General features: G+C 41.3%; 1 protein-coding gene across 2 annotated transcripts in view; it reads left to right on the top strand.

Annotated features, from left to right (window-relative positions):
- SLC22A16 (solute carrier family 22 member 16) overlaps positions 1–14,865 on the top strand; it is a 162,708-nt gene extending 147,843 nt beyond the window's left edge. The window contains exon 9 of one of the 2 annotated variants that reach the window (XM_056566324.1): positions 12,594–14,865. In XM_056566324.1, the coding sequence (XP_056422299.1) occupies positions 12,594–12,815 (222 nt within the window). In that variant the 3' untranslated portion in view covers positions 12,816–14,865. The remainder of the gene's footprint in view (positions 1–12,593) is intronic. The other variant, XM_056566323.1, reaches the window with a different exon arrangement.
- Positions 14,866–15,609: the final 744 nt, after the last annotated feature.

Genomic DNA, 15,609 nt, shown 5'->3' with positions numbered 1-15,609 from the left:
GGTCTGTTCTTTCAGTTTCTTTCTTATAAAACATGATGGTGTCTCCTTAACTCTCTGTATTGCTCAGTGTTTTAGGCGTATGTTCGCCGACTGTTATTGTTTACCTCAGTTTTGTGCTCTTTCTACTGTCTTTGATATGCACTATACGAACTTATGTGATGCAAGATATGTTCTTTTGGCGTTTACATTCTGTTCAACTGCACTCGACCTCAAGTGCCTTGATATGTTGTGCTCTATTGACAGTTTTGTTCACTTTAACGGGCCTCATAACTGATCTTTGTTTCTTTTTCAATATAATGAATTAGAAAAAAAAGTACAGTTTGTAGTTTTATGTAAAGTAAAAGAAAAATGTCAACATTTCTATTCCACTCTATTCAACTTTTCAGAGATGCAGTTGTACTAGAGGCGAAACTAGCAGATGAGGCAGAAGCACCAGCCCCTGGCCTGCTAAAATCATAGGGCCCTCTAACTGTGCGCAAAGTATGTGTGTGGTCTGGTGCCTACAAGACTCTTGCCACTTGAAAGGAATTGTGGCAACCCAGAGTTGTGGTGTGACCAAGGAGTGTAAAGGGTGTAGGTGGATGGGGCAGATGTTATTAACCCCTGGGGCAAGATGTTGTTAACCCCTAATGTTCATGACGCCAAAGTGGCTTTTGGGGATCGGTAACCACCCAAACGATATCTCCGCTATCCCAAGGTTAGGCAGGGCAAGAAAAGTCCACAACCAGGTTATGGTTAAACGGAGGCTTTACTGAGGTCAGACAGTTGTTATTGTCTTTCCAGCTAGGCCACAATCCCAGAGAGTCAGCCAGTAACACGGAAAGGGCCCTGCAGCTTGCTTGGGGTTGCAATACTTTTGGATTAGACTTCAATGCAGCCACTCTGACTATAATTGACTTGACTTAGTTGTAGGTAAAGACAGTAGACATAGATGGCTTGAGGCCTCCAGGTGTACTGGATGCTGGATTTGAGGTGTCTGTGCTTTGCTCTTCCTCAGCAGGATTGATGGTAGAAGAGCGAGATTGTAATGGCCGCCCCTCTTATAAAGGGGGGCTGAGCCAGAAGTCCATAGGTCAAGCTGCAGGCCATGTGTTTAACTGGTGCTCTCTGGGTAACATAACAGATCATGTGAACATAACATGTGATACCTCCAAAGGTCCTTTATACTTTATACACATAGTACATACCATTATACTGACTATACACAGTAACACTAGCTTCAATACTGGGGGAGACACTGCAGGAGAGCCCCCAGAAAACTGAGGGACTCAGGGCCTAAGGGTAGTACATGGTTATATCTTGTACTGGGACATTACAGAATGTGTCGCCAACATCACCTGCACTAACCTGCTGGTACAGGATAATAGTGCTGATGACTCTGATTCCAACACTGTTTACATGTCTTTTCTATGTGGCCTCATTTCTGAGTTATGCCTGAAATTCAAATATGTAAATGAAATGCAGGGAGCATGTAGACGTGCTCCACCCACTCCTTTCACATCGACATCATCATGTCCTACAGCCCCATTCTCTTCTTCCCTGCACTGCTGAGCACTGCCTCCACATGTACTGGTTACATGATTGTGACATCATCACAGGTCCTACACCTGATACAGAGCAGGTCCAGGTTAGCCTTACCAGGGCCTGCCTTGTATCTGCTAGATGCACTACATATGGGGCAGAGATCAGTAGTGCAGAATAGAAGAGAATGGCTGAATTACTTGTGATCATGATGATAATCATGTGACAAGAGATGGCAGAGCAGATCTAGATTTAAAAAAAATACATTTGAGTGGAGGCCACCTATTCCCTGCCTAGAATAAAGCTCATGCCCATGAATATTTATGAAGGGGTGTTGCTGGGCCTGACTGGCCAAAGAGTGCACCAAGGGGCTGAGAACAGTCCGAGTGCACTTAATTTGCATATTTGGATTTTCAGGCATAACTCAGGAACAGGGCCAGGGAAACAAAAGTAAACAGTGTTGGAATCAGCGCCACCCTCATTATTACCCTGTACGAGCAGGTTGGTGCTGGTCATGCTGGTGACAGATTTCCTTTAAAGTGCAGAAGAGGCCTATCGCCTTACCTGTTTGAGGATTGGATAAGTATTGTTTATTTTTGTTGTTCTATAGGAGGGAACATTTACTGTATGGAGACACCTCAACTGTGTGGGAGCATTATCAAAGTGAATAGGAGGTAAAGGAGCACTATCAATATGTAGGGGCAGTAAGAGGGCATTCTTAATGCATAGAGGGTATTCTTGTGTGGGGGGGGGACAACTACTTTGACAAGTGCACTAAGTGGGAATGTTTTTTCTGTGGGGGCACTAAGTTAGCACTTTTAATGTTAGAAGAGCATTAGAGTGATACTTTTTTATGTAGGGCACTTTTAGAGTAGGGTCACACGTAATCCGTAGTGTATTTTATACTGCAGATCCACCAGTTATCCAACCCATAGTGTGCACCCACCCCCCAAGCCTTGCCCCCTGGCCTACTCGCAGCGCCCATCCGCCACTCCGAGCAGCCACATGGAGCCTGCGAGTCGCCGAGTGCCGTGTACTCAGGCATCGCGCAGCAGGCACACTATGGGTCGGGTCACCAGCGGATCCATAGAGTAAAGTAGGCCACGGATCCGTTGATGTGTGACCCTACCCATACTGTAAGAATGGAAGGCACTATTACTGTAGGCAACAACAAACAGACCATTGGGAGCACTGGCTGGCACTTTTATGGAGGAACAACTTTAGTTTAGTTTATTAGGGCATTGGGGCAGGGACAGCATTGGATGAAGTAGTAAGATTCTATTGTTAAAAGGGGAGCAAATGTCTGGGCAGCAGAGAAAATTTGTGGCTGTAAGAAGTCTTAAGGATAAGTTTACTCTTGTTTTTTTCTGGCAGTTTTGGTTATCTGCCACTGTAGTTTTTGAGCCAGAAGTGTATTCAAAAGGAATAGGACATATAAAGGAAGAACTTACACTTCTTCTCCCTTATGGATCCACTTCTGACTTTGATGTCACGCCCCCTCCCATAGACTTGCATAGCGGTGTCGTGACGTCACAATACTGCGGCCCCGTGATTGCCACCCGGCTGTCTGTGAGCTGGCACCGCAGCGTGCAGCTCAAACAGGTGGGTGGCAAATACAAGATTGCGGGGGTCCCCAGCAGCGGTACCCCCGCGGTGAGACATCTTATCACCTATCCTTTGTCTCAGGGCTGGAGTACCCCTTTAAGGTGGTTTGAGTGGATGGAGAAGAAAACTGATGGTGAACAACTCCTGTCAGAGAAGTTGTTACTAGAGATGAGCGAAATTACAGTAAATTTGATTCCTCATGAACTTCTCGGCTCAGCAGTTGCTGACTTATCCTGCATAAATTAGTTCAGCTTTCAGGTGCTCCGGTGAGCTGAAAAAGGTGGATACAGTCCTAGGAAAGAGTCTCCTAGGACTGTATCCACCTTTTCCAGCCCACGGGAGCACCTGAAAGCTGAACTAATTTATGCAGGATAAGTCATCAACTGCCGAGCCGAGAAGTTTGTGACGAATCGAATTTACTGTAAGTTTGCTCATCTCTAGTTGTTACCTGTGAGTCACTGCATGTAAATGTTCTGTATGCACTTATACAGTCTTCAGAGCACATGTGTAAAACCGATTAGGACGCACCTCTGCATTTTTAACCCCTTAAGGACTCATAACGTACTGCTACGTCATGAGTCCGCTCCCGATCAAAGTTGATCGCCGCGTCTGAAAATGAAAGTAAACCGTTCCCGGCAGCTCAGTTGGGCTGATCGGGACATCGCGATAAAATCGCGATGTTCTGATCAGCTGGGAATCAGGCGGAGATCCCCTTACCTCTCTCCGCGGCGTCCGATCGTCGACTGATTGCTCCAAGCCTGAGCTACAGGCTTCAGCAATCGACCGCCTATCTGACTGATCCCTGCAAAGCTATGGCTTTGCAGGGATCAGCATAGGAGATCAGTGTGTGCAGTGTTATAGGTCCCTATGGGAGCTATAACACTGCAAAAAAAAAGTGAAAAAAAAAGTGAAAAAAAAAGTTAACAAAGGTCATTTAACCCCTTCCCTATTAAAAGTTTGAATCACCACCCTTTTCTCATAAAAGAAAACTGTGTAAATAACAATAAACATATGTGGTATCACCGAAAATGTCCGAACTATAAAAATATATCATTAATTAAAGCGCACGGTCAATGGCGTGCGCGCAAAAAAATTCCAAAATAGTGTATTTTTGGTCACTTTTTATATCATGAAAAAATGAATAAAAAGCGATCAAAAAGTCCGATCAATACAAAAATGGTACCGATAAAAACTTCAGAACACGGCGCAAAAAATGAGTCCTCATACCGGCCTGTACGTGGAAAAGAAAAAAGTTATAGGGGTTAGAAGATGAGAATTTTTAACATATACATTTTCCTGCAAGTGTTTTTTTTTTTTCCGAAGTAAGACAATATCCAACCTATATAAGTAGGGTATCATTTTAACCGTATGGACCTACAGAATAAAGATAAGGTGTTATTTTTACCGAAAAATGCACTGCGTAGAAACGGAAGCCCCCAAAAGTTACAAAATGCATTTTTTTCTTAAATTTTGTCGCACAATGATTTTTCTTTTCCGTTCCGTTAATGTCACTGCAAAGTAGAATTGGTGGTGCAAAAAATAAGCCATCATATGGATTTTTAGGTGCAAAATTGAAAGAGTTATGATTTTTGGAAGGTAATGAGGAAAAAATGAAAATGCAAAAACGGAAAAACACTGAGGCCTTAAGGGGTTAAACATATGTTATCTAGGTTATGGGCCCACTCAGGCCTTTGATATATTTTGCCCCCATCTGTGCTGAACCTGTAGCTGTGCAAGTGGGTTGTACCATCCAGTGTTTTAACCTTGCTTTATATACTGAGGATATAAATACATTTTTGAATGCATAAAAGGATGTCAAAATTAAGTTTAATAAGTTATGAATATTCCTTTATTTTCTGGAGGCGGGAAAACATGACTCAATTATTTATATCTAAAAAGACAATAATAAGGAACTTTATATAGGCTGTGTTGACACACGCATTTAGGCTGTGTTCAAACACTTATTGATCTGCTGTATTTCGGAAAATGGCTATACAATTACAGCGGTAATTATTGGCATTGCTGCTAATTAAATGACCAGTGTGAACATAGCCATACTGCCAGGGACCCACCAGGGGGACAGGGAGAGTGAGCCCTAAACTGACCCTAAAACATCTCTCCCTGCCTACTTGCCCACTCACCCTAAACTGTGAGTCGACAACTGTGAGCCGGTCCCTACCTGTGCTAAAATGCAGTGGCGTAAAAACAAATAATAAACATAGTTGGTCACAGGCCAGAACAGAAACATACTAGATAAATACTAAGAGGGCAGAATATAAACTCACAAACAGAACAGAATATAGTGAATTAACAAACAGTTAACAAAACCGGATATAAGATAAACAGCAGACATGATAAAAATGAACAAGACTCGGCATGATATAGAACACTGTTCACATATAGGTACAAGTACAAGATGAGTTGAACCAGATGAGTTGAAAACTAAACAAGATATAAATATACAGGGCACAGGTAATAAGCAAGACTCAGACACAGTGTGAACACAGACCAAGCTGAACAGACATAATCCTAAAACCAACAAATCTAACACAGACTGAAAGCTACAATGAACAAGACTATTTAACCATGGCTAAAACTCAGATAATATCACAAGATAAAGACAAGAAGCAGACATAGAAGTGTATTGCACAAACAGACATAGTGGCGTTAACTAAAATAACCAGCACCAGAATGCAGGATTACTCTGGCTAAATAACTACGCCCGAGTTCCTATTCGCTCAGAGCATTAACTATTCCCAATCCAGGTGGAATAGCAAACTGCTCTGTACAAACTAGTGTGTGAATACACACCTAAACAGAAAAAAATAAATAAATAAATAAACGGACATTACACATACCCTTTGTTAATCATCAAATGGTTTTAGACGCATTAGTTTAAAAAAATCTGGAATAGTGATGATATGAAATTTTTATCAATCTTGTGTCAGGTATTTTTCTATACTCTACTGGGAGAAATAACATTGGTTTTACACTATTAATTTTGCTGTTTGGCACGATTTTTGGGGCGCAGTATGATTTAGAGCCAAACATGGCTCTCAGATGCTTTCACAAAATGGTTGTCACAGAGTTGATTTCAGATCACTTTATATACAGTGGAAAGAAATGTATTATTTGCGCCTTTGTGAAAAAGTCGCAAATGAAGGTGCAACACACTGCCACAAGGTGCAATTCACGATCAGCCTTTCCTAGGTGTAAAAGTTGCCCCCTTCGGTGATGAAAATGTCCAGCATTGTTGCAAGTTTAACTCTTTGTTTCTTTGTTCTCCTATATTTTGGAAAACTGTTCTTTTTACTGCCACATTAGGTTTTGTTTTCTGGGGTGTTATTTTTTAACCTCTTCAGGACATAGGGCGTATGGATACGCCCTGCATTCCGAGTTTTTAAGGACACAGGGCGTATCCATACGCCCGTGGGAAATCCGGTCCCCACCGCTAGCCGGTTGGGGACCGGAGCCGGATGCCTGCTGAAATCGTTCAGCAGGCATCGCGGCATATCGCCCAGGGGGGTCATTATGTCCCCCCATGTCGGCGATGGTCGCAGATCGCTGGACAATTCAGCCCTACGATCTGCGGCGGATTCCGGGTCAATCGGGTCTCCAGTGACCCGGTGACCCGGAATTACAGGCTCTGACGACCCGAACAGCCATAGCCAGCAGGGGTGAGGGGGGCACTGGTGCCACCTCACGATCGCCCTGATTCGTCAGCCGATTTACCGGCTGACCAATCGGGGCACCTGCTGCGGGTGTCACTCCCGCAACCCGCTCCGCCCCTCTTCCTGAGGACGTGAGCGGGTGCGGGACGTGGACCCCGGCAGCTGGGGACCCCAATCCCCGGCGTCAATGTTGGGATCGGGGCCCCAGGAGCGGTGGCGACGAGGGACTGACATGTATGCGGCGGCTTGCAGCAGTTGGAGATGAGTGACAGCCTCCTGCTGTTGCTTAGCAACAGCTCCCAGCATGCAAAAAGGGCATGCTGGGAGCTGTAGTTATGCAACAGCAGGAGGCAGACCACCACAACTCCCAGCATTCCCTTATGGGCATGCTGGGACTTATAGTTTTGCAACAGCTGGAGGCACATTTTTTCTATGGAAAAGTGTACCTTCAGCTGTTGTATAACTAAAACTCCCAGCTTGCACAAACAGCTAAAGTGCATGCTGGGAGTTGTAGTGGTGCATCTGCTGGTTGCATAACTACAACTCCCAGCATGCCCTTTGGCTGTCGGTGACTGCTGAGAGTTGTAGTTTTGCAACAGCTGAAGGCACACTGGTTGTGAAACTCAGAGTTTTTTTTTTTACCTAACTCAGTGTTTCATGACCGGTGTGCCTCCAGCTGTTGCAAAACTACAACTCCCAGCATGTTCGGTGCATGCTGCGAGTTGTAGTTTTGCAACAGCTGGAGGCACACTGATTGTGAAACACTGAGTTAGGTCACAAATTCAGTGATACACAACCAGTGTGCCTACAGCAGTTGCAAAACTAAAACTCTCACCATGTACAGTCTGTCAGCGCATGCTGGAAGTTGTAGTTTTGCAACAGCTGGATGTTCCCCCCTAATGTGAACGTACAGGGTACACTCACATGGGCGGAGGTTTACAGTAAGTATCCGGCTGCGAGTTTGAGCTGCGGCAAATTTTCTGCCGCAGCTCAAACTGCCAGCGAGAAACTACTGTGAACCCCCGCCCGTGCGAATGTACCCTAAAAACACTACACTAACACAAAATAAAAAGTAAAAAACACTACATATACACATACCCCTACACAGCCCCCTCCCCTCCCCAATAAAAATGAAAAACGTCTGGTACGCCACGGTTTCCAAAACGGAGCCTCGATCTGTTGCAAAACAACTACTTCCAGTATTACCAGACAGCCACTGACTGTCCAGGCATGCTGGGAGTATTTCAAGGCAACAGTTTAGGGTCACATATGGGGTATCGCCCTACTCGGGAGAAATTGTGTTACAAATTTTGGGGGGTATTTTCTGCTTTTACCCTTTTTAAAATGTAAAATTTTTGGGAAAACAAGCATTTTAGGTAAAAAATTTTTTTTTTTTTTTACATATGCTAAAGTCGTGAAACACCTGTGGGGTATAAAGGTTCACTTAACCCCTTGTTATGTTCCCCGAGGGATCTAGTTTCCAAAATAGTATGCCATGTGCTTTTTTTTTTTTTTTTTTTTTTGCTGTCCTGGCACCATAGGGGCTTCCTAAATGCGGCATGCCCCCAGAGCAAAATTTTCTTCAAAAAAGCCAAATGTGACTACTCCCCTTCCAAGACCTGTAGTGCGCCAGCAGAGCACTTTTCAACCCCATATGGGGTGTTTTCTGAATTGGAAGAAATTGGGCTTCAAATTTTGGGGGGTATTTTCTGCTCTTACCCTTTTTAAAAATGTAACATTTTTGGGAAAACAAGCATTTTAGGTCAAATTATTATATATTTTTTTACATTTGCAAAAGTCATGAAACACCTGTGGGGTATTAAGGCTCACTTTATCCCATATTACATTCCCCGAGAGGTCTAGTTTCCAAAATGAAATGCCATGTGTTTTTTTTTTTGCTGTTTTGACACCCTAGGGGCTTCCTAAAGGTGACATGCCCCCCAAAAACCATTTCAGAAGAATGTTCTTTCCAAAATTCCCTTGTCGCTCCTTCCCTTCTGAGCCCTCTACTGCACCCGCCGAACATTTTACATAGACATATGAGGTATGTGCTTACTCGAGAGAAATTGGGCTACAAATACCAGTATAAATTTTCTCCATTTACTTCTTGCAAAAATTGGGTCTACAAGAACATGTGAGTGTAAAAAATGAAGATTTTGAATTCTCTCCTTCACTTTGCTGCTATTCCTGTGAAACACCTAAAGGGTTAAAACACTGACTGAATGTCATTTTGAATACTTTGGGGGATGTAGTTTTTATAATGGGGTCATTTATGGGGTATTTCTAATATGAAGACCCTTCAAATCCACTTCAAAACTGAACTGGTCCCTGAAAAATACTGAGTTTGAAAATTCTGTGAAAAATTGGAAAATTGCTGCTGAACTTTGAAGCCCTCTGATGTCTTCCAAAAGTAAAAACTCATCAATTTTATGATGCAAACATAAAGTAGACATATTGTATATGTGAATAAAAAAAATGATTTGTAATATACATTTTCCTTACAAGCAGAAAGCTTCAAAGTTAAAAAAAATGCTAAATTTTCCAATTTTTCATCAAATTTGGGGATTTTTTACCAAGAAAGGATGCAAGTTACCACAAAAATTTACTACTATGTTAAAGTAGAATATGTCTCGAAAAAACTGTCTCTGAATCAGAATGATAACTAAAAGCATTCCAGAGTTATTAATGTTTAAAATGACAGTGGTCAGATGTGCAAAAAAAACGCTCTGGTCCTTAAGGCCAAAATGGGCTTGGTCCTTAAGGGGTTAATATTTTTTTTGTATGTTAAAAAAAAAATAGAAATGTGGACGCACCATTACTCTCTCACATTAGATTGGTAATGCAGCAAGGACTATTGTTAGTAGCTTATAAAGTTAAGAAAATAAATATTTCCAGCAGTCGGCACTATAACCCCACTCTCCAAGACATGTATTCCAAGAGCTCTTATAACGGGCAGATCAACTAGAGCAAAAACCACCTGTGTCAGTCGTCCACGCATGAACCGGGGTGCCAAACAGCCCCAATACTTAAATGTCCATACAGTTACTTTATAAGAAGAATGATGGCAAGCACTCATCGGTACCAGGCAGGGATACTTCTTTTTTTAACGGTGCAGAAATTACAGGTGCATAGACACGGACAGGTCGAACAGGAGCGCTGTTTGTCAGCTCATTACTGGGTGACAGCTGTTGCTGGGTTTTAGTCTGGTTGTATGGTGTGTCATTGTTCTGCTTAAGGTGATGTGGTATGTTGGTTAAAGGGTGAGCCTGCTATCGTTGTTTGGCATTATTTTTTTGTTTTAGGTATAATCCAGATGCACCTTCCAAATTCCCCTGTCGTTGTGAAATTGGTAGTACTCATGCTTGCTGTTAGCAATGATTGTTTTACATTTTATGCACTGCAGTAATCACAATAAGTTATTCTAATGATTTGCACCTTTTGTTTACTTTGGAACACGCTCATGCGAAAAGGCGCAAACAGAACAGCTCAAAAACAAGGGCTGTGTAAATCAACTAGCCCCGTCACAATCAAAATTACAGGCAAATTCATCAAACAGCATTCATCTAATGATAAATCTGACGCAGAACAACCAAAATCAACACCAACATTTTTTTTTTTTAAAACATGGTAAAAAAAAGACACATAGAACAACTATTCATAAATTCCCTCCAATGTATAAATTATTCTACAGTAGTGTCATATAAACAAACAATTCTATATCTTCTAATACTTTAACTGTATTCCACAACTTGTAATACAATTTTTATTTTGAATTGTCACTGCATTTTCCTATTCTTCATACTTTATTTCCCAACCCCCGCCCCCCCCCCCCAAAAAAAGTGCCTTTATACAAGTCCATCCTAAAAAATGTTGGCGCTAGGTAGTGTTGAGCGGCATAGGCCATATTCGAATTCGCAATATTTTGCGAATATATGGACGAATATTCATCATATATTCGCATATTCGTAATATTCGCATTTTATTTTCGGATATGCGAAAATTCTGCCTACTTACGTACCCGCCCAAGGTAACAGGTCCGTAAGCACAGTGACGTTCCCTATTTACAATAAGTGTGGGCAATCCAGTCAAAATAACAAACTATAATGCAGACTGAGTTCAGGACACAGAATGGAATCATTCAGACTAACCGCAAAATAACTAAATAAACACACAATAAGTCACTGTCCACAGTCCGAGTCGATACCAAGAGGTTGCAGATAAGCCAATTCGCAAAGCCAGGAGAAGAGTCAGAGAGCGGAGCCAAAGGGTCAAAATGCCAGATATCACAGATACAATATAAATGCTAGCTAGGAGTACACAGAGCTCTTTAGCAGGCAAGGATTGGGAGTAGACTGCCAGCTTATATGGAGCCAGAACAGGTGCTCCAATCGAGGTCAGCTGACCAGTCCAGACAGCCGGGCGTAACCCAGCAACAAGAAACAACAAAGAACCTGCCAGAACCTTTTAACCCTATAGGTTCTGACAGTTTTCATAGTTTATAGCTTGATGCTGGATGGCTGGGTATCCAACATCATACCCTATTTGCATAGCAGTAGAGAGACAGGTTTGGATCCCGTTTGCTCCCCTGCCCAGCCACCTTCTGTGTGTAACAAGCATCTCACAGATGGTATGTGTACTACCCCTAGAGCCATCTGTAATGACAGAAGACTGCCGAGCAGGGGAGAACACACCCAATATGGCTCCCTTCATTGCTACAACACTGCGTAGTGAATGGACTGTGTCATTTGAATGTCCTGCCAAACCAGGAGGTGAAGTAGGATGGAGCAATGCAGGAAGCAGAAAACATGCAAATCCCGTAGCAGCGGCAACTTGCAGAAGGAAGGAAATCCATCACAATACTTCTTGCTCTTTACGTGGTTTTATTCTAAACCCTGTGATCCACCCACCTCCCTACTCCCCCCCCCATAGTCTCCCACGCCCCCATGCCCCTGCCCCGCCCCATAGCCCCACGCCCCTCCCCCGATCATAGAGATTGTATTGTTTGGTTTTGTACATTTTTGGTGCTTTTCTCTTACAGGATTGAGCAGAGTGTTAGAGTAGCATGCAGTGCAATATATAGCTTAGGGAACCTATGCTGTGTATTGCAATGTCATACTTTGTGTGAATGTAATTTCTTGTAATGACTGAACGATCAATAAAGCATTTTTTATTCCAAACATTTAAAAACTGCATTCAAGTACATGTTTACAAGAAAGAACTAATTGTTTTGCCTTATTCAACCTTAGTCATGGAAACACATTTTGGCTTATTCATCTAATAAGCCAAAACGCGTTAGTCCTTTCCTTTAACCATGTACTTGGATGCTGTTTTTAAACATTTGGAATAAGACCACATAAAGTGCAAAAAGTATTGTGCATAATTTCCTTATTTCTTTTACCAACATTTATCATGTAGAAGTACAAGAAGATTTTAACATGTGAAACCTAAATTCTTCCATTTGTCAACATGATATATTTTAATCAACTAGAAATCTTATTTGTATGGCTTACCAATAGAATGCAACAATATTGTTATTTTTTGTTTTGCATAGTTTAAAGTCTATGGGGAGAGTTTATTAAGCTAATATGCCACTTTTCAGCAGAAATTTCAACTTTGTTTTCATTTTCCATCATGGGGCTTAGTGGATGGGACATGACCCCACTTAGCCTGGTGAATTTACAATGTTTTCTATATTAGAAACTGGCATACCTTATGCAAAAAAATCTTTATAATTTTACATATTTTAAGTAAAAAGTGAATAACATCTTTATTTTTTTTTTATTTTTTTTATCTTAGCTACTTGTTGGGATCATGGCCTTAGTTTCTGGTCTTTTAACTCTTATGCTCCCTGAAACCCTTGGAAAGCCATTAATGAGCACTATGGAAGATGCTACAAATAAAGAGAAAAAGGAAGAATCTACAGGAAAATCATTATTCGAGGCCAATGGTGTTATGATGGAAAAAGTAGAGTCCTCTAATGCAGATATCTGTAATGACTCTCCAATGCACAGATTCTAAAGCTTCTCGTCCTTCCAAATATAATCTGACAAACAATAATCCTTCATATCACTGATGTTTGTTGTCAATGAATGAGTGCAGCTATGGTGTAAAAAGTTTGCAGGACCAGACTGGAACTTTTTTCATTTGATAGACAAAATCATATCAAGTCATAAGCATCAATTTCTGTGAAATAACTTAGGAGAGCTCAATGAAAAGCCAACACATTGTTTGAATGCCTCAGTAACATAAAAGTGACATAAGAGTAACAGTTGATCTAAATGTTCATACAGTTACAGTGCATTCTAAAATTCTTTAGATCCTTTCACTTTTTTTCACAGTTTATGTTGTGGACATGCTAAAATAAAATAAAAAGTCCCCACATCATTCCGGAGGATAAAGTGCTCATAGGGATGTTCAGTACAGCAGAAAAATTGTATACCCTTCTCTAAATCGGTGCTTCCATACAATCCCGTCTGAGCTCTATGGGCAGGTCTTTCCACCTAATGGCTTGGTTTTTGCTCTGATATGCATTGTCAGCTGTGAGGCCTGATATATAGACATGGATGTGTCTTTGCAAATACTGTCCAATCACCTGAATTTAACACAAGTGACTCCAATCAAGGTGTGGAAACATCTCAAAGATAGTCAAGAGAAATAAGAGGCCTCCAGAGCTAAATGTAAGCTTTAGTTTATAATGTTTAATACATTTGCAAAAAAGTTCTAAAATTCTATTTTCCCATTCTACTTAAAATGTATTGAGTGCAGAATGATAGGAAAATCTTGATTTTGTTATTTCTGCACAAGGCATAGCAAATTGTGAAAAAAGTGAATGGGTCCGAAGACTTTCCGAATGCATTGTACCTTAAAGAGTACCTGTCACCAAACCAAACTTTTAATATATTGTTCCTTATGTAATTATAAGACACTTTGCTATTTACTTGCTGTTAAAATTCTCAACCTTTTATATGTTTTTAATGTGATTGAAAAAATGGTCACTAGGTGGCTCTGTTCTGTTCCCTGCCGCAAGTCAAACACTTAGTTTGGTCTCCTCCCAGCCTGGCAGGAGACCAAACTCAGGAAGTGCATGCAGGGCATGGCGAGGCACAGCTCTCGCAGGCTTCAGTGATGTCACCCCTGCTGGGGAACGCCCATTTTCTCCTGCCTGGAGCTCACACTGGGGAACACCCACTTTCTCCTGATGGGAGCTCACACATTGTGAGCAAGGGGAGCTTTTTAAAGCTCAGAAAAAATTTTAAGGGCAGGAGAGGTATTAGGAGTAGTTTGGGAATATAATTAAAGTTAGCTGCATTTGATTATTAATGGGATCATTCTATTTTTGTTGCACTAATGTACCAATAAGATATGTACCAGAATGACATCCAAGCTGCTACTATAAAGACAAGCGTTATTAGTGTTGTGATTTAACATTTATTTTTAATTAAATTTGTTTTGTTTTGATGACATGGCGGCTAGCAGCAAAAATTATTTGAATTGAGATACAGTAAAAAAATACTTTTTAACCAGCACAGCAAATTATACTTTCAGGTCATCATATTAAATATATAGCTTTGGCAATGGGTAGTGTTTGCTTTAGCACCTGCATGGAGGTGTGAATGTCTAATGAAAAAGTAAGAACATACTTCCACAAATTCACCGCTTAAAATTTGGTCACTATTGTTTTATAAAATGTTGCATAAATGAATACTACAAGTGAATAATAAACTTTAATGTATCTTCAGAGAAAGAAGCCCCTTTCTCCCCTTTATCAAGCTTCCCCTTCCTACCTCCTAGGTAGGGATCAGATTAAGGCTAAGTTTCCAATTGTTTTTTTCTATTTGGCGTTTTGAAAAAACGCTGCGGCCAGATGTTAGCTGGAAATCAATGAAAAAACGCAAAATTATTTTTCCCCTTTGCCTTTTTCAGTTTGGCGTTTTTACTACAGTTTTACGTTTACAGTAGTGTGGAAAAAATTGTATTTAACGAAAGCAGAGTGTGCTCCATGATGGGAGTAGTAGTACCTGCAGTTAAGGACAGATCACAGTGGGTATCAATCCTGACACCCAATGCGATCGTCCTATCTATTACAGAGATGTGGAGCGGCTCTATACAGCACTCGCATCTCTGCACTATACTACGGCCGGTGATGTGAATAGAAATTCACTCATTCATATTTCCCGCTGAGAGCTGTGATTGGCTGCAACCATCCGGCCAATCATCACTCTGGGCAGAAAATATGAATGAGTGATGTTCTATTCACATCACTGGCCAGAGTACAGAGCAGAGATGCAAGTGCTGTATAGAGCTGCTCCGCATCTCTGCTATGTTATGGACAATCGCTTCGGGTGTCAGAAGTGACACCCGGGGTGATGTGTCTATTAGTACATGTACTACTAATCCCATCATGGAACAGTCTGTTCCATGCTGGGAGTAGTAGTACTACCTAAAAAATGTAAAAAATAGAGGGGGAAAAAAGTGAAACACACACACAGCTTATCTTGAAAAGTTACCTAAAAATGATAGAAATGGAGATTAGCCATTTTTTCTATAAAGTATCCCTAAACTGTATAAAGTAAAACAAAAGTATAAAGTATTTGTCAGCGTATAACATGCACTGGTGTATAACAAGCACCCTCATTTTAACAAAGAAATTTGATTTAAAAAAAATAAATATAAAATGAAGGATTTGGAAGCTCTGCAATTAATGCCACATCATCCCCCCTCCTCAGTCTGATCCCCCTGTGCCACATCATTCCCCTTCTTCCTCAGTCTGATCTCCCATGTATCAAATCTTTCCCCCCTCCTCCTCAGTCTG

The sequence above is a fragment of the Hyla sarda genome, chromosome 3, assembly GCF_029499605.1.
Source record: "Hyla sarda isolate aHylSar1 chromosome 3, aHylSar1.hap1, whole genome shotgun sequence".
Lineage (NCBI taxonomy): Eukaryota > Metazoa > Chordata > Amphibia > Anura > Hylidae > Hyla > Hyla sarda.
This window is presented reverse-complemented; position numbering and strand designations above follow the sequence as displayed.